This window comes from Gymnogyps californianus, chromosome 11, assembly GCF_018139145.2.
Source record: "Gymnogyps californianus isolate 813 chromosome 11, ASM1813914v2, whole genome shotgun sequence".
Lineage (NCBI taxonomy): Eukaryota > Metazoa > Chordata > Aves > Accipitriformes > Cathartidae > Gymnogyps > Gymnogyps californianus.
In genome coordinates, this window is record NC_059481.1 from 14,475,645 (window position 1) to 14,500,539 (window position 24,895).

General features: G+C 39.9%; 1 protein-coding gene across 1 annotated transcript; it reads left to right on the forward strand.

Moving 5' to 3' along the window:
• Nucleotides 1-1,990: 1,990 nt before the first annotated feature.
• On the forward strand, nt 1,991-24,190 carry TMC3 (transmembrane channel like 3). The gene is made up of 22 exons (XM_050903410.1): nt 1,991-2,100; nt 3,395-3,538; nt 4,874-4,949; nt 7,783-7,864; nt 8,574-8,680; nt 9,708-9,806; nt 9,899-10,041; nt 11,506-11,653; nt 12,587-12,630; nt 12,793-12,940; nt 13,728-13,837; nt 13,997-14,075; nt 14,574-14,813; nt 16,427-16,555; nt 17,235-17,302; nt 17,534-17,662; nt 18,487-18,597; nt 19,125-19,250; nt 20,618-20,696; nt 20,894-20,936; nt 22,040-22,337; nt 23,081-24,190. Exons 1-22 carry the CDS (start codon nt 1,991-1,993, stop codon nt 23,919-23,921), a joined length of 3,354 nt encoding a protein of 1,117 aa, XP_050759367.1. The 3' UTR covers nt 23,922-24,190.
• Nucleotides 24,191-24,895: the final 705 nt, after the last annotated feature.

Consider the following 24,895-nt stretch of genomic DNA (forward strand, 5'->3'; position numbering starts at 1 on the left):
AGGGGACTCTGCACCATGAAAATACGACTGCTGGCAAGTACAGTATGTCAGTTGCCCAGTAGTTAATCTTGGATTAAAGGGATGGATTACTTCTTGAGTAGATGTAAACTGAGTCAAAGTTATTGCTACTGTATTTTGGTTGAGACATTCAAAAGTGAAAACTGATGTTTTGCTATCAGTTTTATCATAGAATGATAGAATGATTTGGGTTGGAAGGGACCTTAAACATCACCTAGTTCCAACCCCCCTGCTATGGGCAGGGACACCTTCCACTAGACCAGGTTGCTCAAAGCCCCATCCAGCCTGGCCTTGAACACTCCCAGGGATGGGGCATCCACAGCCTCTCTGGGCAACCTCTTCCAGTGCCTCACCACCCTGACAGTGAAGAACTACTTTCTTACACCTAACCTAAATGTACCCTCTTTCAGTTTAAAGCCATTAACTCTTGTCCTATCACTACATGCCCTTGTACAAAGTCCCTCTCCAGCCTTCTTGTAGGCCCCCTTTAGGTACTGGAAGGCCGCTATAAGGTCTCCCCAGAGCCTTCTCTTCTCCAGGCTGAACAACCCCAACTCTCTCAGCCTGTCTTCAGAGGAGAGGTGCTCCAGCCCCCTGATCATCTTTGTGGCCCTCCTCTGGACCTGCTCGAGCAGGTCCATGTCTTTCTTATGCTGGGGGCCCCAGAGCTGAACACAGCGCTCCAGGTGGAGTCTCACGAGAGCAGAGTAGAGGGGGAAAAATCACCTCCCTCGAGGTGATTCTCACATCATGCACATGAATACTTTGAGTGAATTAGAAAGTTCATGCCCATATGATGCTAGTTAATGATGTAATAATACATAAGGATCATATGATAGGCACCGAGTGCATCATTCCTATGAAATGCAGAAATGCTATCCTTATTTAAGGATGGAAAATGAGGCTTAAAAGTGCAAGAATTTGCCCCAGGACATACAGAAAGTGAGAGAGAGAATAGTTATTTAATACAGGGTCTTCAAGCTCACAGCACCAGTCCATTTACTGTCTTTTAAAGTGATTCTCTGTGTTAAATATACTTTGAGTATCTATTAAATTAATTTTGTAATAAAATTAGTTAAGTAGTAGAGCTGAAGAAATGGGAAATGAGCATCAGATGGTGATGTTTTCCAGTGTTTTAGCTCCAGGAATAACCATTATTGTTATCAATAATCTAGTCAATGCTTATTGTAAATGTTAAAGATGATATAGTAATTAATGGAATTGAGCATATTTAAGATATTACAGCTATCAAGAAAAAGTGAATTGCTTAGTAATCTGTACTTGTCTGAATAGCAGGTATTTTGATACCTCCAAGAGAAAATCCATAAATTTAGGTACAAGTAATGGAGGTGATGCGGAGAGGTTGGGGCTGGGGCCCAGGAAAGCAGCAGCATCATGTTCTGTCAGGGCTGTCTTCTGGGAGAGGATCTGGAAGTCCTGCGGGAGAATGACATTGCATTTTTCTCTGTTAGTAAAGGCCAAAACGCAAACTGTCTTGCTTTACCCGAGCAAGAACGTTCTCTCAAGCACGTGAAGCAAAGACGTCAACAGTACGTCCAGTGCATTCATTGGAAACATCACCCAGAGCCGGGCCAGCGTGGTGCGGTGGGATGGTGCTTTGAGGGAGTACCTCATCGACGACAAGGGAAACTTGGCTCTGAATGAAGGCCCACAGCTGGCCCACCCTTCGACTCTGCTCCCTACCTGGCCGCCTGGCATCTCGCTTAAAAGCGCCCTGGCAGGGGCTGCTGCGCGCTGCCGCTTTAAGGCGTGCAGGCACTGCCAGGCAGCGGGTCCTGTCCACGGCTGGAGCACCAGGCGCAGGCAGCAAGCCTCAGCTCCGCAGGGCTCGCAGTCGCTCGCTGCTCTCTACATAATAACATTTGGCTGCTTATGAGACATCTGACCGGCGAGCTAAAGGCTTCCTTCTAGCGTGGCAGAGTTTCACCTGGTGCGGGCAGCAGCTGCCACCATGGCAGCAGCAACGGGCTCTGCTGCAGGAAAAACTGCCAAGTCCTGCAAAAAGTATCGAACGGTGAAGCGGCACGCTGGCATCTACACCTACCAGGAGCCGCCCCACAGGTAAGAGACCCTCCTCTCTCCTGAAGTGCAAATCTGCCTTATCTAGCACAGAAGTGGGATCTTGTCTTTTCACTTTCATTTAGACAGAGTGTGGTAACATGGAAAGGAGCGTGAGAAGAATCACTCTTCTCTCTATATTTAGATGTATTTCAAACCCCTTTGTTTTTTTATTTTCACAAAAGTCATGTTTCATACTGCAACATAAATGCTGTACATAAAACAGTGTAACTCCAATGAGTTCAGGGTATAGCAGGGTAAGAAATCTCTCTACCCTTTTCCTGCGTAATTATACATTTCCCTCGAATGTCCCCTGTGACCGAGGGGACAGGACTGTGGACCGATGGATCAGTGGTCTGATGAAGTATGTCCTTTGAATGTTCTTAGAAGGCATGGTTTAGGTTATGATTTATTTCTAAGCGATTAAAAGGTGTTGCTTTTTCAGCAAAATTGCAGGGAACTTTCCCAACAAGTACGTAGCAACAGAATTAGAAAACTTCCTAGTTGGTGGTTGTTGCAGTACTTCAGATCTCTTTATTTCATTCGGGGGGGAAACAGTCACCATGAGATTTTTAGACCTAAGCCTCTGCAAGAATGAATATTGCTGCTGTTTCATATACAACACCCTGTTTCAGACAGGGAATTGCAAGAGCTGTGTACCTTAGCAAATGTGGTGACAGCATCAGGAAAGATGATTTAATAATCATCCACAGAAATCTGTGTCAAAGCACATGAAACTTTTTACAGGGATGAGTAATTCTTGGTGTGTGGGGTCCCACGCTCCCATCCCCCTCAGCAGGGAACAGGAACAAAGGGCGACCACGATCTAAGCATCTGTTCCCCCCATTCTAACAAGAAAATATTTTATTTTGATTGTAATAATGATAAAAGGCCAACACCACATGGTGAACAAATGAAAGTTAAGTGCTCTTGCTGGAAATGTTCAGACAGCACTTTGTTCCAGAAAAATATACAGAGTGTCTTGCTAGCATGATGTACAAGCTGTATGGCTGGAAATTCTCAGAGAGGAAAGACTGGGATTCGTGGTGGGGAGTGGGGATAATTTATGACTGAGCAGAAAGTGGTGGGGAGGAAGAGAGGCACATCCTGGAGATGGGGAAATCATCTGAATTATTCATCAACTTTAAAACAATAACGTCATGCGAGTTCCCTACCTCACTGCTGTTATGCTGCTCTAATAGGTTGGATTCTGGGCAAATCAACAGTTTGCTGAGGAATCCGAATGGGAATAATTTGTCTTGTTTTTCCTCTCGTGGGGCGTGTGCTGGGCTGCCAGCAACTCGGACGATGATATCGGTGAAGAAAAGACTGAGAGCCATGACCCAGAGCAGATCTTTCAGAACATCCAGTACCAGAAGGAGATTATGTCCAACATCCGCTGCCGGCCGTGGCCGATGAGGCAGAAGCTGAGGGCGCTCAGGTAAAGGTGTTTGCACAAAAGCTTTCAGGCTCACTGACTGTGACAGTGCTTCCAGCCTCTGAAGTTTTTCAGTGCAAGCTGGAAGGGATATTATGCACAGAAATGATTAAGAGCTGCTAGGAAAGCATGCCATGAGGATGCTCTGACAAGATCTGAGAGCTGGCTGAAGGCAGCAGCTTCAGGGTGGAAAGTATGCAGGTGAAGTTGTCTCCTGTGCATGCCTGTGGCTCCCTTTAGAGTCACTGTATAGGAGAGAGAGCAAGAAATCACGCTTTGGCTATTAAATATTAAAACAGTGTGTCAGCTGTTCAGTGGTCTACGGAAAGGCTGTTGGTAATGCTCAGTAATACGTTTTTAAGCTAAATTGTTTCACTGTGTCCCAACAAAGAAAAACAGTCTGCCATTTTCAAGGCAATTGCATGTAACTATTGCATGGTATGAGAACAGAAGCTAGCCATAATCTTCAGGTAATATATTGTAAATGGCAGTAAATACTGAACACTTGTAGGTTTAAAAGGTATGTTCAGTGTAGTAATAACGTTTCACATTTTAAGATTGCAATTACTGTATTAATAATTCTAAATTTACAATGAAAGAGTGGATGCCTAACTCTTTGGGCCACCTGCCTAAATTGTGTCAGGTCTTTCACAGCGTGATCTGTTTGGGGCTTGCTTTATTTTTCCTTTTCATCTGGCATCCTTCTCTTAAAAGCCTGTATGATGCTAGGATGGCATTTCAGTCATGAGGAATCCCTACCAGCAGCGGAGTCCTTGTGTAATCCTGGAAGCAAAGAGATTTTTCTCTCTTGGGCAGAGTCTGTGACGTGCTGCCTTCCTGCTCCTGCTCATGAGATTTTGGTGGTCCCCATACACCTTCTGCTGAGGTCAAAGACTGCATATGACCAGATGAACATACACCTCTTTGCATCTTACAAGAGTGCTACACCATGTTTGCAGAAGAGGTGTTAGTACCCACATGAGATTAACCAGACTGTAATGGGGATCTTTTTATTTTACTCATTTGGGTTGTGCCATTTTAAAAGAAAGACTTTGAATCAAAAGGACAGAGAAAAAAATTACAGGAATAGAAAACTCTCCCTGCAGTCAAAGTTTTGAATGCTGAGTTTTCTCAGACAAAATTCTCAGTGGTTTTAAAGTGGCAGTAAAAACCTCAATAGGAAAAGAAAAAAGCTTTGCGTAGATAAGGATTTTATGGTGAGACAGTCCACAATTCTCTTTCGGAGAATTTGACAACTTTGCTAGTTGCTGCTTGTGCAGAATAAGGGGCTCCGAGTAACAGGATCAATGTAGAAAGAAATTCCACCTTCTTTTGCAGACAGGCAAAGGAGATCGTGCTGAAGTATGAAGGGAGACTCACTAGAACAAGAGGTTACCAAGCCGCTGGTGCAGAGGTACGGCTGCTTTTTCTTAAATTACAGCTCTTTTCTATACCAATAGCCATTTGCAGTTTTCATTCACAGAAGTGCATGTTTGCTATGCAGTCCAGATCTCCAACTCAGGAACTCTGTAGAGGGAGGAAAAAGCAGTTAAAAGCTGCTTTCCACCCCCCCCCCCCTTGTGAATTTAGTAATTACTTTTTTTGCAGACTAATTTGATGTGTTGAGGGATCATGTCCTTCTATTAACGCAGTATAAGCTTCCTTCTCAAATAATCTACCAATATTGATGCCTGCTAGAGGGGCTGATGAGAATGGGATACCAACAACATGATGCCAGTATTCTCTGAAGAGCTATTTCACCAGACTCTGGGGCCATAGTTCAATAGTTTAGTATGAAAAATGCGTCTAGCTTTTAGTTTGGAAGACAATCCTACAATAGCTTATGGTAAATACATTGTTAAAGAAGGTTTTTGCTTGCATAATACTCAAAGAATTTGAATCTAATCTTCGTAAATCGACTTACACCACTGAAAACAGACCCTGGCCCTAATTTTTGGAAATTAATAACATGTAGGAAATTGTCCCTAATATGCAACCAATAGAGAAGAGATCTTTAGTCATCTAAGCAGTCAAGAGTATTTTTGTCATTATAATGAGTAGACTTTTAATGAGTAACTTATCTTAATTCAGAAAGGCAGGGTTGTAACAGTAAAATAGAACACCATCCATTTTACTCATGTGAACAAGTGAAAGGCTGCATATGTATCTCTTGTTCTGTTATGCTGGCCCACAGCAAAGGTTAAAAGTACTACCTGCCAAGGTAGGGAAGAGTCTTCTTCCTTGTTCTGCCTTTGCATGTGTGGCAAATGCAGTGGATGTAAAAAATGCTGTTAAAATAAATGCTGGTTTTTGCCTTTGACTTGAATGGAACTAGAATGTTACCTAGAAAGAGAAGTGCTAAGGGTCTGCAATACATGTCAGTAAATCAGAGACTGGGCTTATCACTTGTTCATAGTCCCCTTCCTATAAAAAACTGGAGGCTTTCATCTTAGAGTTCACAATGAATAAAAGTTTTTGTCTAATCTAATTGCCTCTATTGTGTGTATTTGCTTGAAGATATTCAGCAGAGGGATATAATTCAGCAGTTAATTAGCACCACTCATTATGTGTAGGGGAACTGTATTTTTCCTAGCACAAATTAGGGAATATAGCCTTTACATCAGGGCTAAAGTCAGCAAATGCAACAGAATGAGCTGCATTTTCTTTAATTGGAAGGGCTTGCTTGTCACGTATTTTCTCAGAAAGTAGCATGGTGACCAAGGAGATAAAAATTGTAGCCCAGCAAAACAAGCACTACATCATCAAAACTAAGACCTCAGTGGCTGAACATTTGCTAAGAACAAAATGCAGCTGGAAGCGTATATGTTTTTAAATAAGTTTTTTAGAATTGGCAAAATACACACTGTTCATAATTGGATTCTAAGAGTATAAATTATCTGTTCAGGTATGCAGTAGGCAGGAAAAGAGGCGATAGCTATCTAATTATAATTTTAACAAATACTACTCCCACATGGACACCTTTGTATACATTATAAATCTGCAGTACAACTGGCACAAGCTGCTTGATTCCTTTCTCAGCCTTGTGAACTCTGTTTTCAAATGAAAGTAGCAATCCCAGCAATTCCCATGCAATTCCCAGCAGCTACAATTTCTTTGTTTAATTAAAATACTTCCCGTTCATGCAATAAAATACCCATACCACCACAAAAATTAATTAACTTCGGCCAAAAAGACTGATGATATATTCAGTAATTAAAATGTTATTTACTCCTCTTTGGTTTTAGGAGATTAGATTACATGATAAAATATTGACACTGCTGCTGCCTAAAATATAGAGGTGGTTTTAATATCTAGCTGTACTAAAAATACTTTATAATGCATGATATACAAATATTATTTTCCTGTTGATACTGTAAAGTTATAGCTCTAATTCAACAAATCAAAAACTGCACTCAATTTTGCACATGCAGATTTTGTTTCTCCTCCCATATGCGTATGCACAGCCCGCTGTGTGCAGGAAGATGCTTCCCTCTGACCATGCAAAAAATGGAGGCTGAATAAAGACTCTACAAAATAAAACCACAGGTTTTCTGCTGGTGTCAGCTGTAATACACAGAGCTGAGAATATAGTAGTTGAATTTGCTGCTGTTGAATACAAAAGCTTATTTTTCCTCTAAGAAAATTTCCCCTAAGGCATTATGCTTCTCTTAAAATTTAAGTTAGTTGTATGTTCATTTGTTTGTCCTAGAAATCAAATTTATTATGTGTAGTGCAGCAGGATTCCCTCATAAATTACACAGAGGCTAGGCGTCCCAGCAATACCCAACTTGGATGACTTCTGCTGCCTGGAGCCGCTGCCTGGCCCTTCTCTGCAGTTCCGCCCCTCTGCAGCCCCCAGCCACGGAGAAGGCGACAGGGAATGGCGCCCATGGGCTTCCTTCTGTTGGTTCCTCACGGTCTTTATGTGTAAAAGATGTAGGTCGGTGGCTCCTGACTGTACCCTCAGGGGTGTATAAAGGGCGCTCTGTCTCATCTTTGTTGGCGTTTGGCTGGTAAGCAGAGTCAAGGACTCCTGTGCCCCCCACGTTTTGTGTGTTTCTAAAACCCACCGTGGTTTGCTTTACCCACCTTACCCACAGACGTGCTCTAAGACCTTAGTAATTAATGTTTGTAATATTTCTTGTGATACAAGATGAAAGAGACACGAGCAAAATAGTTTGCATTTCTATTTTTATTTTTTTACATGCAGAAGTGTCATATTTCTAATTTCTCTGCTTTTTTCTCAGCTTTGGAGGAAGTTTATTCGACTTGCATATAATTTTGTGGTAATCTTTATTCCTTGGGAAATGAGAATAAAGAAAATCGAGAGTAAGTATAAAGATTTAATGGTATTGAACAGTAAAGCACTTCCTGAAATCCTGAGTCTTAGGGTTTATTTTTTAATTTACTGGATTAAATAATATTTGGGAGAGAGTTAAGTGCCAAATTTCAGCAGTGACAGTTTTCATTTAAAACTGCTTTTTCTTCTTCCCCTGGTGCCTTAGACACTGCACAGTTCTCATTTATGGTCTTAGTGGGGGGTAACTTTTAAAAAGCCCAATTTGTCCCATTGTGGTTCTGAAAATGCAGCAAGATTTGGTTATAGTTTGTCACAGTCCACGGGGCAGCATCCTCAAGCCAACATCCCCAGATCTGCCCAGGGTTAAGCGTGGTTGTAACCTGTGTTAGCGGCCCTTGAGTCTTTTAATTGAATTAAAGCAGCCCTTAACATTACATCAGCAGTCAGGTCATACCTCTGTGCTTCAGTGGTAAAGGAAAATGGATGCATGATGTCACTCAGCTTAGCAGCTTCTTGTATAAATGCTGCTGGTAATCATGAGGCTTCCCCAACAGAGTTCGTGTTGGAATTATATTTTCCTCAATGACATGTTAACATTTTCTCTACTTTGCTGTATGCCCTGCATGAATAAGAAAGGTTTTTCTTTTGTTTTATTATTCAAATAATACTTCATGAATAAATGATGTGAGCTTTTATAGAATGTGTAGCTCAGATGATAACTATTTTCTGTGGCTTAAGGTCATTTTGGGTCTGGAGTTGCCTCTTACTTCATCTTCTTGAGATGGCTATTTGGAATCAATATTGTACTTACCATAATGACAGGAGCATTTGTAGTCTTACCAGAGGTAAGAACATGTTGTTAATATTTACAGAAAAATGTTTACTGTTGCACTTTCCTTTCTGAATTAAACAAATGCCACACTTAAAGGCATACATCAATTTGAAATGTACAATTTAAAATAAATTATTTAAAATAAATTCCCCTATTAAGAGATTTTTTTCTGCCAAAGGATAAGAGATTTTTGCTATTAGAGATGATATTTTTGTCAATGTGGTACTAATGCTTTTACAGAATATGTTTGTATCCAATTACTAAAATGAAGAAACAAATACTAAAAGCTGTAGTTGGTGTTGAGTATGCTCAAGTCCTGTTAGTGTCGTTTATAGGCAGAAAAACATAACATTCCTCTCCAGACTTGGGATTATTGTCCATTAGAAATCATTTTCTAGCAGTTCTGAACAGCCACAACTTTTAGTTCTTGCATGCAAGTAAGGCTATTTGTTAACTTCGTTAAATTATTTATAAATATTTTTTTGCCTCATCTAACCTGTGCTTTAATAACATTATCAGAAAACATGGGAATATCTGATTTTTCTTCTCATTGGCTAAACTAAAAAAAAAAGTAAGTACCCCCAAATCAAACAAAAAAGTAAACTGTGAAATAAAAAAGGTATTCACATTCATTTTTTAGTTTTTTAAGGAAAAGTTGATTTAATCTTGAAATACCATTTTGAGATCAAACACTGTCATATTCAATTTTAAAATGCTTAAATTAAAACAAACATAATTTTTAAAGCTATTTTGTTAATGGTTTCAGTTGATCTCTCTCTTCATTTCTCAGCCATTTTGAAGATGTCTACAGAGCACTAAATTTCCTCATAGGTAGACCACAGATAGCAAAAAAACCCATCCGGTTTGTTGGAAAATGAATGCAGGATTTCTCACGGAGTTTCTAGTTTAGGACAAGGAATGACCCAATACTCGCTATCCTGACAGTATCATCCGTGCGGGCAGCTCTTGGTGGGTGGTTCTGTGCAGCCCCAGGTCAGACGGGCTCGCACGGCTTCTGAGACCTTCTCTCTCTTTCCCAGCTACTGGCCGGAGCGCCGTTCGGCAGCACAGTCAGCAAGACCATTCCCAAGGAGCATATTGCATCTGCTCAAGACCTGGACACCATCTGGTCACTAGGGGCAAGACTAAAATCACTCCTTATTGTTTCACTGTCACTCTTCTGCTGTAATCATTAGTTACTGCTCTTACTTACAGGCTCTGGTCTTTGCAGGGCTACCTCCAGTACTCTGTTTTGTTTTATGGCTACTACGGTCGTGACAGGAAGATTGGGAAAGCTGGATATCGGCTGCCACTTGCCTACTTCCTTGTTGGAATGGCAGTGTTTGCTTACAGCTTCATCATTCTCTTAAAAAAGTAAGACTTCCCATTTATTGCTGTTCGTAAGCTTGTGTGTTCAGGCAATGGTTAATGGTGTATTTATCCCATTTCCTCTGTATTTGTTCTGCATAGTTGTATTAATCTGTTCGAGTCTGCTAATATCAGGGAGTCAGGCTCAGTTTAATTCTAGCTTGCTCTTTATCTTGCTATCATTTATCTTTGCTCTCTTCAGTTTCCCAGTCTATAAAAGGAGGGCAGCACAGACGATGATCTGTGTGCTTTGTGTTTGTATAGTGTAAGGTCCGACGCTCATGGAAGTCCTTTCTGTTTTCCTCTTTTCTGATATAAATATTGCTATGACAGAAACCTATATTTTAAGTGTAATGCTTTCAGCATTATTCTTCATATCTATTGAAATACAAATATACAAAATCCATCCTAGATGTAATACTATTTGCATTATTTCAGCTGGTATGTGGCATCCCATTTGAATGTAAGCTTAATTTCTTTGCTGTTGAAGGGCCAGGAGTAGGAGTTACTTAGCAGAGAGAGCAAGACTGCTAGCGCTGACCATAAATCCAGGAATGTGCAATGCTTGGAGAGGGGCAAGGTCACTCTATCCTCTTCTGATTTGCTTTCCCTTCCCTTCTGGATACCTATTTATCCGGCACAGTGCAGTCCAGGGATATTTTTAGCGCTGCCTGTAATAACTCTCAGTTTTGAAGCCGAACCTTCCCTTTTCATTTATTTTTATTCTACCTGCTGGTTTGTGCCAAGGGTCACTGATATGTTTGACACTGATCTACACATCTGCAGTTTCTGGATATGATTAGCTCTTCTTCTGACTTAGCTCACTGACTCTTTGCTGAGCTGCTTACAGTTCCCCTTTTAATGTTGTCCTTTTGGATGCCCTTTCTTTCATAAGCTATTAATCTTCATTTCTTACACTTTGCAATATTCTGCCATCTTGCCTATCTGAGATGAGTAGGTGTGGTTTTCTTTCTTTTTCCCAAGGTCTGTAAAATGGCACTGGGTTTCTATTTGACAATACCATATATTTCAAGGGTGAGAACAATACAGAAAACAAACAGATCTTGTGCATGATCACTGGTTTTGCCAAACTAGCTTGTAATCACAGTAGTAGTGATCTTAGTGATAGTATCTTCCAGCTGGATCCTACCTGGAGATCATAAAACTGAAATATGCTTAAGTCCACATCTCTAGTGAGATTTGCTTTATTTGTCAGCTATAAGGAATGTAAATACCAAAACGCCCGTCCACAGTGAGTCACTTCTGCCCTAGAACAAAAGTGAAGTTCATGCTCTGAACCTCACCCTGGTTTACTTTCTTCAAAAAGCTGCCAACGATGACACTAATTGCTGCAAACTTTTGGTAGTTCTAAAGGCGTAGACATCTGAAAACTATGAACCAAACCAGTGATTTCCTTCGTATTCATCTTTACACATTAACAACAGTTGAATATTTGTTATTTTTTTACAGAATGGCAAAGAACTCAAGAATGAGTTTAGCAAGTGCCTCTGATGAGAATTACACTTTCTGTTGGAGACTGTTCTGTGCTTGGGACTATTTAATAGGAAACCCCGAGGCTGCAGAGAGCAAAGCTGCTGCCATAGTTAATAGCATTAGGGTGAGCAACTGACCTTCAAATTATTTAGAGTTGATTTCTTTGTTAATCTGTAAGCTATAGAAGTCTTTCCTCTCATTCCCTTGCATTTTCTATTGCTTTTTGGTATTCATTTACAGATCTGTTTGCCTAGGGGAGGGCTGGTATTGCATCTCTGTGTGGTACTGCAGTCACATCATACTTGCTGACGCTGTCATTCTGTCCTAGTAAGGCCATTGTGTTCTTCTTCGGAAGAGTTTTATTTAATGCCACTGTATGTGTGACAAGAAGTTAGATATCTAGAAACAAATTTGCTTGTGATGCAATTTCATTGAGTAATAGAATCAAATTCATGTAAAAATGTGAAAACACTCATTTATTTCATCTCTCTATAACAAATGGTCCAGGGACTTCTTACAGCTCTCTCAATATTAGAAAATTGTTTTAAATACAGATGTTTTCCATTTAGAATTTAAGAACAGACGTGGTTTTCATCAAAAGTAATTTATTTCCCAAATTTGGTGTATTCTCATTAAGTCATTGAACAAAATTACTTCAAATTGTGTCAAGGATAAATTAATAAGCTATGATATTTAGTTATTTCAGTGACTGAGGATAACTTTTGACAGTTCTGTATTATATTACTGACACATGGATTCTATAGGCACGTCCTGCAAAAAGATCTGGTAGTGTAAACCTCTGGTTGTACCCCATTGAACATGCATGACTGAAAGGGCACAAGTATTTGATTACTGTGTATTTGTTTCTCAGAAATCTCCTTCACTATTTAAGCTCACTTATCACTCCTAAAAAGCTATGCAGGACAGAGAGGTATTTATCTGCTTGCACTTCCAGCATGTGAAGCTTTTTATTAGTATACTTGATACCTTCTGTGAAAGATATGTGCATTATTTTTGCTGAACACTATTAAAATGATAATGCTGTGTTTCTTTCAAGGAAGCTATATTGGAAGAGCAGGAAAAGAAGAAAAGCAAAAACTTGTATGTATATAAGATCAGAGATACTTTTCAAAGCACTGTTTCAATGCAGATAGCAGTGCTAATCTGCTTGTCTTGTACTACTAAAAACCATGTTAGAAAAGACCCCTGGTGTCATAAGACAACCTACTGTATTGGCTGTGTCTTTTTTTTTTTTCCCCCCAGGGCAGTGACTATAAGCTTAAGAATTATTGCAAACATCCTTGTGCTTCTCTCGCTTGCTGGAAGTATTTACATCATATACTTTGTCGTGGATCGATCCCAAAGGTTAGAGCGCACCAAAAAGGAATTGACTCTTTGGGAAAAAAATGAGGTACGCTGTCTTTATGCCACCTCTGTGTTAGAAGCAGGATTATTGTCTCAGGGCTCTCTGTAGCAATAGTGTGCACTGAGGTGTAAATCGCAAGAGATTAGCCAGGAGAAACGAGGAACGAGAGGGCAGAGTGGCCGTTACCTGGATCTGTCTTCGCACACTTGCTCCCTCCGCTCTACGGCAAGGTGTGAGCAGAGCTGAAGTGGGCAGGGCGATGCTGCAGGTCCTCATTTCACAGAGACTGCAGTTCTAGCTGGCCCCTGTTTTGTGAGGACAAAGCATAAACTCTCCCGTCACTTACAAATCTGCTTTTGCGCCCATGATTGAGCTGAGCGAACACTGGGCCGATGGACTAGAAAGGAATCAGCTTTGACAATAGCTGTGGGTTTCAGCTGGGGGATACTGAATGTTCTGTGAATATTTCTATTCAGAGGAACGAGTGGATACTGAGAGTAGGAAGTGAATAGGTATGGAGAAGCTCCTCATCCATTTCAGAGGAAGATGCTGGCTTCATATTTCCCACATGTTAAGTTTTTATTTTAATTAATAAAGTAGTAACTTTAAAGCTACAATGTCTGGGGTAAAGATTCCCGAGTGGTATTCCAGGTCTATAATTTTAATCATAACTACTGTTATTACTAATGTCAATAATAACTTTTTAAAGCATCTTCTCCAAGAAAAGCAATCACCAAAGCATGTGCATCAGCAGTATTTCAATCAGCACTCAAGGTACCACAGAAGATCTACATGAAAAGCTACAAAAACGCTGCATCTTTCTGTTCTGTAGGTAAGCGTAGTTGTGTCACTGATTACAATGATTGCACCCTCTGCTTTTGAACTTGTGGCAGCTCTGGAGATGTATCACCCAAGGACTACTCTTCGCTTCCAGCTTGCCAGGTACGGGCATTATGCAGTGTAGAAAATACGTGGGAAGAAAGGGAGGAAGAGGAGAGATGTGTTCTGGTCACGTGTTTTAGTCGAGCCAAACCAGAGAAGTATGAGAAGTCGATGGGACAACAATGCCGATAACCCATATCTTATTCTGGTTGTTTTCAGGGTTCTTGTTCTATACCTGGGAAACCTCTACAGTTTAATCATTGCTCTCCTGGATAAAGTGGACAGTATGAGTGTCACTGTAAGTTTAACCTGATGTTTTCTGACGTGTAAAGCTAGTAGACTTTATAGATAGAATTCCATTTATTGTTACATATATGAAGTCAGATGAAAATTTGTTTGAAATTGATTAAAACATATTACAGTTTGATAGGATTGTAAAGTTAAGTTTAGTTTGTAATGTTCATTTACAACTACTTGTAGTTTTTTAGGATAACTGGATCCATTTGATTGCTGATGTAATGAGATAAATAGACTTCTGTGCATTGCTTAACTATTTAAAAAAGAAAAAAAAACCCATCACTTTAGGCCAAATATTTCCAGCTACGTAAAATCAGCTTTCAGCACTGTCCTTACAAGTTCTGTCTGACTCCGTACATTGACAGCTACTTAACAGTCACTTCACTGCTGCTTGAAAATACATGAAGAAATGCCTTTATGTGTGTACGTTGTAGAAGGTATAGACATCTACATGTATGTACAGCTGAAAAAGTAGCTTTTGGGACATTTATTATTTCAGGACTCTGATGTTAACAACAATGCAAGTAATTCTACCACCTTCTTAGCAACTAAAACTCTTTCTAAAGAAGACAATTTATCTGTAACTATTCCTGATGTACAAATTAAGAGAAACGGCATTGTCACATCGGAAGAGAGTCGCACTCAAGGCTTGACGGTCTCTGACTCACTGGTTAACAAAACAGTTTCCTTTAACACCCAGAACCCACAGGATCAGTGCTGGGAGACGTATGTTGGTCAAGTACGTAATTGTTTTATTATGTCATCAATTTATTCCTAATCCACATTTGACAGAAAATTAAAATAATGTTGTGCTGTGTTCAATTTTAGAGCTTTTCTTTGTATAAATTCCAGAATTTAGCTAAGGATTGTGTAGAAAGAGTAAAGACTACACAAAGTGATATGGCCACAGATACAAGCTTTGTTATTTGTTCAGTATCTACAATGCGTTTAGCGTTGCACAAATGTTCTTTTGCCAGGCTTCGGTCTCTGTCTTCAGCTCTGCACAGGCATCTCTCTACAGATGAGTGATACAGATCCTATTTTAACAGGATACATCCTATTAAACTCATACAGAGAAACATGACTATAAAAATGTATAAGCAGTAACATGCACCCTGTGCAGATTCAGATTGCTGCCTGGATAGATGGGGATGCAGACCCAGGCCAAGCATGAGATTCTGCGCTTGGTCATTTGTACAATATCTCTGAAGTCTCTATTCATTCTGCCTTGGTAAATCACTAGAGAATCAAGTGTTCCTCACTTCTTCAGAGAGAAAGAGGACAAGAAAAAAAGGTTCCAAAATACGTCAGTTCGTAAGAATGGAGCCAGTCGGGTGGCAGCACCATGTATGCATGTTCCCACAGTTAGGTTGCAGAAAATCTGCAGGCTTCATATGACGCTTTGCTTCCCTACGTGTGAAGTGTACATAATTTTGGGCCTTTACTTTGAGTGACTAGCAGTGGCACTAGCACATGCAGAGAAATTTTAACCACACAAAATTCAAAAGATGTCATTTGATCCCAATGTACTTTGGTCTCTGTCAGTGTTGCACTTATGTCTAGGCCACTAGATTAAGAATGATCCTAGCATGCTTCTGACTTGCTGAGCTCCTTGTTCCAGAGTGAGCAATATTAAAGGTCTTGTTTGATCACCTGGAGCAAAAGACACCTCCTAGGTTTATTAGCCTGACTTCCATTCTTGTATGGCCCTCTCCCTATTGCACAGTCATCAGGAAATTTTTAGAATTGGTGTTCATGGGGTTTTTTGATTGTTTGTTTTATCCCCAGAATGGGCTAGAGATGTTTGGAATTGAATCTTTTTTGTTTAATTTTACGTTTTTAAAGCTCAATTAAATATAGGATAACCCCATTCATTTGTAAGCACTAAACAGGTCTCTTATGGCTTGATGATCCTACTGCCATTGGGTTTTGGTTTTATATGACTAATAAGCATTTCTCATTGTGCAGCACTTAGCAAGTGTGTATTACAACAGTCAGTATAATTAAAGGATTGGGTACAATAGAAAAACCAACTCGTTTCAGTTTATCTAGATAAATTTTCAGAGCAGTCATTAAAAAGAAAGCTTGAAGCCATCATGACCAGAGTTTTATTGCTGCAAGCAATAGAAGGCACACTGGAAGCTTGATTATATGTGTTCTCTTTGCTAGAACAAAGACAAGTACGGGAAAAGTCAAACAGGAAAAGCTTAAAAGGAAATAATTTATATATTCAAATCATATTTTATCAGGATACTAAGCTTGAGCCAAAATACAAGTACAAATGCAAAAGAGCCATATGCAGTCCATTTGCTTCCAGAATGACTCAGTATGTGTGAACAATATGTATTTCAGGAGATGCTAAAGCTTTCAATTATCGACATGATTTTCACAGTCGCAAGCATCCTGCTAATTGATTTCTTCCGCGGACTGTGTGTCCGATATTTAAGTGATTGCTGGTGCTGGGATCTAGAAAGCAAGTTTGTAAGTACAGTCTTTATTTTATCAAACTAAGATGCTGAAGATGAGTAGGCTCCTTCCCTTAGTACTGAATGTCCTTAAAGCCTTTCAACAGATAAATAATTTCTTGGTAGCACACTTGGTAGCACAAAGGCACAGCTCACACTGAGTTTAAATTGGAGGGCACAGGGTAAATGCTGAGATTGGATGCTTTTCTCAAGCCTACTCCCATGGCTGTGGCGCAAAAATCTTTGTCTTTCCCAAAATGAGATCATGGAGCAGTCCCAGAGTCAAAGATGAGACGACGGCATGGAGTTGCTCCCCACATCCTCTCTGCTGTAGCTGTAGCATCTATCCATAATGTAGATAGTGGTCCAAGAAACAATAACCAAAAGCATATAGCCCTTTAAGAAAATTACGGTGAGTAATATTTGGTTAGCAAGAAGCTGTTGGCATGAAAGGCTGAGGACTGTTCTTTGTCCTTAACTAAGGAAGTGAAGTAAACTAGAGAGGAATTAGTTTATTTAATCCCCTGCTGCAGAGTAGGTTTTACTGTGTTCCCACTGCCTGCCAAAAGTTGGTATTTGATCTGGACATTTCAGGCTATGTGCTGTCTGCAAACTGATGCAGTCAAATGCTTCTAATAAATGATCTGGAAAAAAGATCAAGACAAGGTATTCATCCTATACTGTGTTTCTTGTAGCCAGAATATGGAGAATTCAAAATTGCAGAGAATGTATTGCATTTGGTCTACAACCAAGGAATGATCTGGTATGTAGTCCGTAAGCAATTTTTCTTGTCCTTTGTTGGCTGATTATTAAGTCAATCTGATGATTTCCAATGAAACCTATTCGAGTAACATATTGGTAATGCAGTCTTTTATACTTTATTATCGTAAGAGATTGTCTGTTGATAGTGAGCTGTTGTTTACCTGTTTTTTTCATATGTTCTTTTGCTATTAAAATTGCTTCTGGCAACACTGACATGATATTATTTTTCCAGGATGGGAGCTTTCTTTTCACCTTGCTTACCAGCATTCAATGTTCTCAAGTTGATTGGACTCATGTACCTGAGGAGCTGGGCTGTGTTAACGTGTAATGTACCACATCAGCAGGTTTTCAGAGCATCTCGGTTAGTCAAAATAAGAACAAAAGATAAAGAATAAATCAAATGCAGACAATGGAAATGTCTTCTGTGCATAGGAACAAAATGACAGGAGATTTTAGCTCTGAAAGTTGACAATCAAATTTGACAGTAATAGTGATAGCAAAGGTCTGTGGAAAAAACATAGTCACTGAGAAACTGGAGGGTTTGTAAAGCAGGGTAAAGATATGCAGGAACTGAAAAATATGTCAGGGAATATTCCTAGACCAATGTACATGGCCTAACACAAATGCTTTATGTCTATACAAATCTGATTGAGCACAATAACCTACAGGTGTTAACTGTTGGAAGTCCTATTTCTTGATGTTTCTTTCTTTGAAAGCTATGAAGTATCTGCTTTTGTCTGTTGTATCGGACAACAGATTTTCCCATTTTTCTTCCATCATGATGAATATTTTAATTGTTTACTCAAAATGGAAATAATTTAGGGCATCTTTAATTCTTAAGAATCAGTTACTTCTAACATGTTTTGAAGATGAATCAACTGCTGCTGCTATTCTTTTTCTCCCCCAACACAACCGGGCAGTACGGTCAGTTTTTATAGAAGGGTGCTATAAACCGTTCCCTGGCTGCAGCAGTGGTATCTGGAAAGCAGTGCAAATAGGATTTTGATCATTAAGAGTCTGTTTAAACTGGCTCTGTTCAGACTTTCTAATCATAGCAGAATGATTTTGATCTTTCAGCAATGTAGATCTTGAACTTGTTAAGTAGATGCAGACTTGCACCTTTTATGTTGCCTCTGTTTTTCTGTCTGATTAGTATAATCTGAAACACGTTATGCCTTCTTGCAGATCCAATAATTTCTACTTGGCCATGTTGCTGTTCATGTTGTTCTTATGCATGCTACCAACAATTTTTGCTATTGCCCGATATAAGCCATCTTCAAGCTGTGGTCCCTTCAGGTAAGTTATAATGGACTAATGAAAATTGCAAAGATTTTATTTCACCCTCTCACAATAAATTCATCAGGCTCAATAATATCCAAATTACTGATTAAAAAAAAAAAGTTGATAGGACAATGCTTTTCTGCTGCCAATGTTTTCCAGTTTGAGATTTAATTAGGTGAATATGTCAATGTTCTGAGTGAGCCTTGACATTTTGCTTTATATACATGGTTCAGTTATTTTATGTTTACATAATGTAATGTGCCACCGAGCAATCTAGCACGCATCACTGTCTTGTGTCTCAATTCAAGCACCCTCCAAGCCTGGCCAATGCTTTTGTGCTTTGGAAAAATTGTTAAAAAGCAAATAATGAACTAGTTGCTTTTATCTTTTTGTTTGTTTGTTTTCCTTTCACTGTACTGTTCCAAAGTAGTTTTGGATGAAACTCCTTGTTTATTCAGTGCAACACTGCTTAGCAAATTGATGTATCTAGGATTCTAGGATTTCTTACAACTTAATTTTACCTTTCCCCCCTCCTCTTGTAGTGGACAAGAAAAAATATATGATATTGTTTCTGAAACAATTCAAAATGATTTTCCCACATGGTTCAACACAGTGATTACTTACATCAGCAGTCCTGTGGTTGTCCTCCCTGCACTACTACTTTTATTGTAAGTAATTTTGTTTTCACGGACAGGTTAAATTGATTGTATTAATACTGGCCTTATCTCTGGAGAGCCAAATGTTGATACTGAGGAACAAACACTGCATTATTGTAATTTTATTAAGCATATCTGAAAAAAACCCACCTTATTGAATATATGGTATATGGATCAGACAGGAATGAGAGTATGTTAAAGAGACTGTCATCACATTTTCAAAAGGCATTTCTTGTTCTGGGATACTGTGTTAGAGCAAGTTCACTATATTGTGTCAAGGCTTGCAGTGCTGCTGGTTCCAGGAAGTTTTAAGATCCTTCTTCCCTCTCAGGCGCTCCTCAGAAATTAATTTTCCATTTCCCTCATGGTCATTAGTTCAGTTTATGACTGTGAACAGGGCTCAGTCTATCATTTAAAGAAGCTACTCAGTCATCCTGATTTCTGACAAGATAAATCAATTATGAAGGTCTGCTCTTAAGTGTTAATGTAATATAACTTGCTCCAGACTTTCCAGTGGAAGTCCCTTCTTACTCTAGTTTCTAAATAATTGTTCACAGCTGGGAATTAATAATTACTTTGAGCTGTTTGAAATTCACTTTGCTCTATGAAGTATCATTTGTCTTGCATGTACCTTTGTATCATTTTTTTTCCCTGTAAACTACAGACAAATGCAGAGTTTGTCCCACCAGTGGGCTTTTCAGACAAATCAAAAAGACCAAAGCAATACTCCTATTTGTAACTTTTTCCTCTCAGGTCCCAGCCATGTAAATATGAACATATTTACAAATTTAAGTAGATCTGTTGACTGCTTCAAACTGATGGCTAAGCACATACATAAATGTTTGTGGTATGAAGTCTAGCTATAAGATTTTACTTCATCTGAAAGCCAGTGTAATCCATTATGTCAGGCCAGACCTGATCCTCGGCTGTGCTGGTGTAAACAAGGTGTTATTCCAGTCAGTCAACAAAATTACATTGGTATGAGTGTGCAAACTCAGCTGTAATTCTGGTGTGTCTGTTCTGTAACATTGGACTGGGGAAAAAAGATGAGAAAATATTTATAAAAATTTTCATTTTGAGCATGTCCAGAATTTAAATGAACAAAAAAAAAGCTAGAGATGCACCCAGGGTTACATGCACAATGAAAAGACCTGCAAAAACCACAGGCACAATTAGAACTGCTGTTAAATCTGTTTTCGGTGTCATTTCTTTCTTTCGTGTATATTTGCTTGAAAGAAGGCTGTGATCCATTATCACGGTATAAAGGAAATGCTACAAAGCAGCAACTGAACCTGTACATCACTTTGACCTATAGACCCTCAAAGAGGAAACTGTCAAGAATGTTTGAAGTGACTCATAATCACCTCTTTCACTTCTAGCATGCTAATCTATTACCTACAAAGTATTGCAAGATCATTAAAATTCACCAACAATCAACTGAGAATGAAGATCCAAACAGTAAGTACAGCACAAAGCATTTTTGCATGCAGTTTGGTGCATCTTCAGTAAACTACTAGACTAATTAAATCTCTAAAGTTACTTCCAGTGTTTCACAATGTGAAACCAATCCTGTATTTTTCATCCTTACACAGCAGCAGATTTACTCTCTAATCCATAATAATTTACTGCTTCTCATCCTTCCGAATGTATTTTAGGAAAGAACTGAAGATAAGAAAAAGGTGGTTCAGATGGCAGTAGGTAAGTTGGTGAGCTTTAGCAATGCCACTATTAATATAGCATTTGGATGCAAAATCATTTTGATTTCTCATACACATAGGGGACTTCAACTACATTTAAAAAACTGTATTTCCTGTAGAGTCCTCCTTTTAGATGGTTTTTGAGCTCAGCTTGACTTAATCTTGGCAGCACTGAAAGACAAAGTGTGTAGTTTATACCTAAATTCTGCTGGGATCTTTGGCCCTGGGTATTTTCCACCAACAGGGCAGAACCTGAGAGGCATCTCTGGTGATTCAAATCATGTCAGACCTTGCATAAAATTCAGAGGCTAGTAGGCAGAAGAGAAGGAAGGGAATGGCCCCTATTCTTTGACCTGAGATGGTTGAATATTTCATCAGCTATGAAAAGATTTCAGACTTAATTGTCTACTGTGCCTGAGGGAATTTGAACCTGCACCTTCCGCTTCTCAAATTCTAGCAATGAGAAACCACAGAAAGGATGCCACCCTTCCAACACCTCCCAGTGAAAGGAAAGAGTAAAAATTTGCCAAGCCAAAGAGAAGATGATTCAGTAGCCTTATGGCGAGATCTTAATGCTGCTGTGACCCCCTTATAGCTCTCTAGCGGACACATAAATGGTGAAATACCTGAGGTATAGCAATACAGTGATCAGGAGTGACTATTAAGGGCAATGAGGTATGTGTCCTCGTTGGATTTCCTTTGTTACAGAAACCAAATTCAGCTTTTGGCTGTGACCAGCACAGTCACTGGAGCCAGTTTGCTGAATTGGGCCACCTTCATATTGGAAGTGGTGCACATTGTGAACTAAAACGGGGCTTTTGAAAAGAGACATTGGCTTGTTGCCCATTTTGGAATCCTACAGTGCAATGTCCAGTGTTTTACCTATGTTCCCCAGTACTACATCTGCCATGTACCATAGCATGCCGATCCACCCCTTTATCACCACGTCTCCCAGTGTGACACCAGTTTCTCTTTTCTGAACACAGTGTGGTTCTGTTAGCAGTGGATCCCCTGACTGAAGGGTGAATTTGAGCCACTGCATTTACACACCAGCTTCTAAATTTAGAGACCTGGACAGTTCCTGTAATAATTTTTGTTTTCTAGCCAGAATCCAAAATCTGGATGGGAATGACAAGAGACCAGAGCAAGAAAGTGATATTATCAGCCAGGAGTCTTCTGTTCGGTCCTCAACTCCCCGAAAGAATGGCAGTGTCTTGAACTTTGAATCTCCCGTGAGCAAAGGCACCAGAATACAAACCATCTCCCAGTCTGTGCCCCAAACTGTGCCCTCAACTGATGTTGCAAGACCTGTCAACGCAACTCCCACAACTTCAACCTCTTTAACGCCAGCTCCCTCAGTATCAAGTGTACAGAAAACAAGAAACGATCATATCACAAACAGGCAAGATTGCTTTGGTTTTAAAGTGGCATTTCTTCCAGCAGGTCCATGACATGCCTGTGTTTATTTACAAAATAGACATGTATTCAGACTGTCTGGAGCAGTAAAACAGCTGAGGAATTTTTTAAAAGCAGATTCCTTCATGGGTACTATTCAGATTGCCGGTGACATCACCTCCTTAACTCTCCCTTAATTGAGATGGGATTATAAAGCTTTTGAAATGATGTAGTTGATGGATTTTACACACACTTTAAGCAAAGGTAAATACTAAGCTTCCCCTGAGGCGTGTAACTAAAACAGTTTGTGCAGGGTACTGTTTCCATGAACAAGACAAACACAGTAAGAGCAAAGGAACTCTGTGCAGAATGCCTGTGCAGGTCTAGTTGTAGGACAGCCAGTTTTGGACATCAGCAGACTGATGCTTTAAGCTACCTGTTGTTTTTTTCCCAAGTGATCAGATAAAGAGCACTTTTAAACAGTTCTCAGAATAATAAAACAGAACAGGAACGTAATTTGAGAGGTCAATTGTCTGCTGCCTTTTCCCAGGGAAGAACAAATATATCTCCTAATTTCTAGGGTATGTTTCTCAAACTGGTCCTAAAAACTTGGAACAATGGAGATTACAGAATCTCCACCCTTACAATCTAGTGTTTGACTTCCAGAGCAATGAATTTTTTATACATTTAAATTACATTAATAGATAAGTGTGTATGTCAATATTTCCTTCCTTTTTTCCCTTCCTAAAGGTACCCAAGCGTTGTGCATGGGAGTGCAAGTGAGCTCTGTAAAACAAAGCCCTACACACCAGTGACTTTCAAAAAGCACACTGAAGATGTTCATTCTGAGCCTCTCTTCAGAAAAGGCATTCGGCAGGTAAATCCGGATGCCCTTGGGGCAGGTGCTCCTGTTTTTGTGGGACGTAGGCCATATGCTACCAGGTATTTTCTTGTTAATGAAAATGAGTCCCGCAAAAAATCGCTCCGTTCTACCTCCCGGCTCCAAAGGCACTTCAGAAAGGACGAATCGGGAGACGTTATTGAGTTGTATCCACGCAATGTCAGAAGATACGTGGTTCGAACACCACACCAGATGTATTCCCCTCATCCTAGTGAAGATGAGGAGGATGAAGAGGAACTTGGGAGAGAATTCATGAACAGATCCCATCGCCCTCGCTCACTGTCTGATCTTCGACCAGCACCACGATTTTACATTGGGGAACGTGCTGATGGCCACATTCTTATGAGCAAGGATCTAGCCAGAGTGCATTACAAATCCTGGGACGATGGTTTTGAGCTAGACCTGGACAGGCCTCCATACGCTTACAGGAAAGTGCACCTGAACTATCCTGAGCCACGTGTGAAACCAAAATCAAAGCAAAAGCTGGAGCAATCTCTAACAGAATCTGATTCCATTTCCATTGAATCCAGCAGTGATCCACAGAACAGCAGCAATGACCAGTATATCCAGGTCATTCATAGCAAGGAAAAGTATCCAAAACCTGGGACAAAACTCAGCAAAAAGAAATCAAAAAACAGTGTTGATCTAAATATGTCTGAGCCTAATGAACTGGTATGCTCAAATGTCTGAGAAAGTGCCCCAACCTTTTTGTGTTTTGAACAGGTGTACGTGCATTTGTTGTACTTGCTGTTTGAAGTCCATCAGAATAACGACTACACAGTCTTTGCAACAACAGGGCATGCAGCCACTCGAGGTGGTAAAAGCATAGTTAGCCTTGTGTTTTACTGTTAACTGTACCTTGCTTTAATATCACAACTGATGTGTTGCAAAATTTGGAAAATTATTCCAATTTATTACTTACTGTTATGCTGTTTAAAAAAAAAACCCCACCTACTGGAAAATCAAAAGCTATGTACTTGGGGCATTTTAATTAAACCAGTACAAAAATATGTCAGATGAGGCTTTCTTTGTCTCTTTGACACAGTCACAGCTAAAAATGTTTCCACTGGATAAATTCAGCAGGAAATCAGCTTCCTACAAATAGAGTTGCTATTTACAGTATTATTGACAACTTGACATGCCTAGTTTGAATATGGTGTAGCTCAAACAAATCAGCAATAGGTTAATTACAGAGAATAGTGAGGTTCTTTAGAGTGTACTGTATGGGCAACGGAGTTATTTGATCATAGCAATGCATGCCAGCCTTCTAGATGAAATCCTAGATCTTCTATTAATTTTCTGGTGAGACTCCTCAGCCCAGCCTGATAAGCTTCACTGTGGAAAACTTTCTATCCACAGCCTTTAAAAAACTTGCTTCGTTATTCCCAATTTAATCCTATCCTGTTTTTCACGCACAATTGCAATTTTACATCTTCTTTAGATGCTGAAGATTGCTTTTTTTTTTTCCTGTCATTTGCATTACACCGGGATAAAAGAACCCTTGGCCTTTAGCCAGAGCTGCGCTGCCTCCTTCCAGTCGGTTCCCCCAAGCCATGCTGTGCTGTGTCGCCAAAGGCCGGACGGAGGACGGACATCTCCCGCGGTGTCCCGCCGGCCGCCCCGCAGCCCCAGGCCTTGCAGGGCTGGGCTGTGTGTGACCGGCC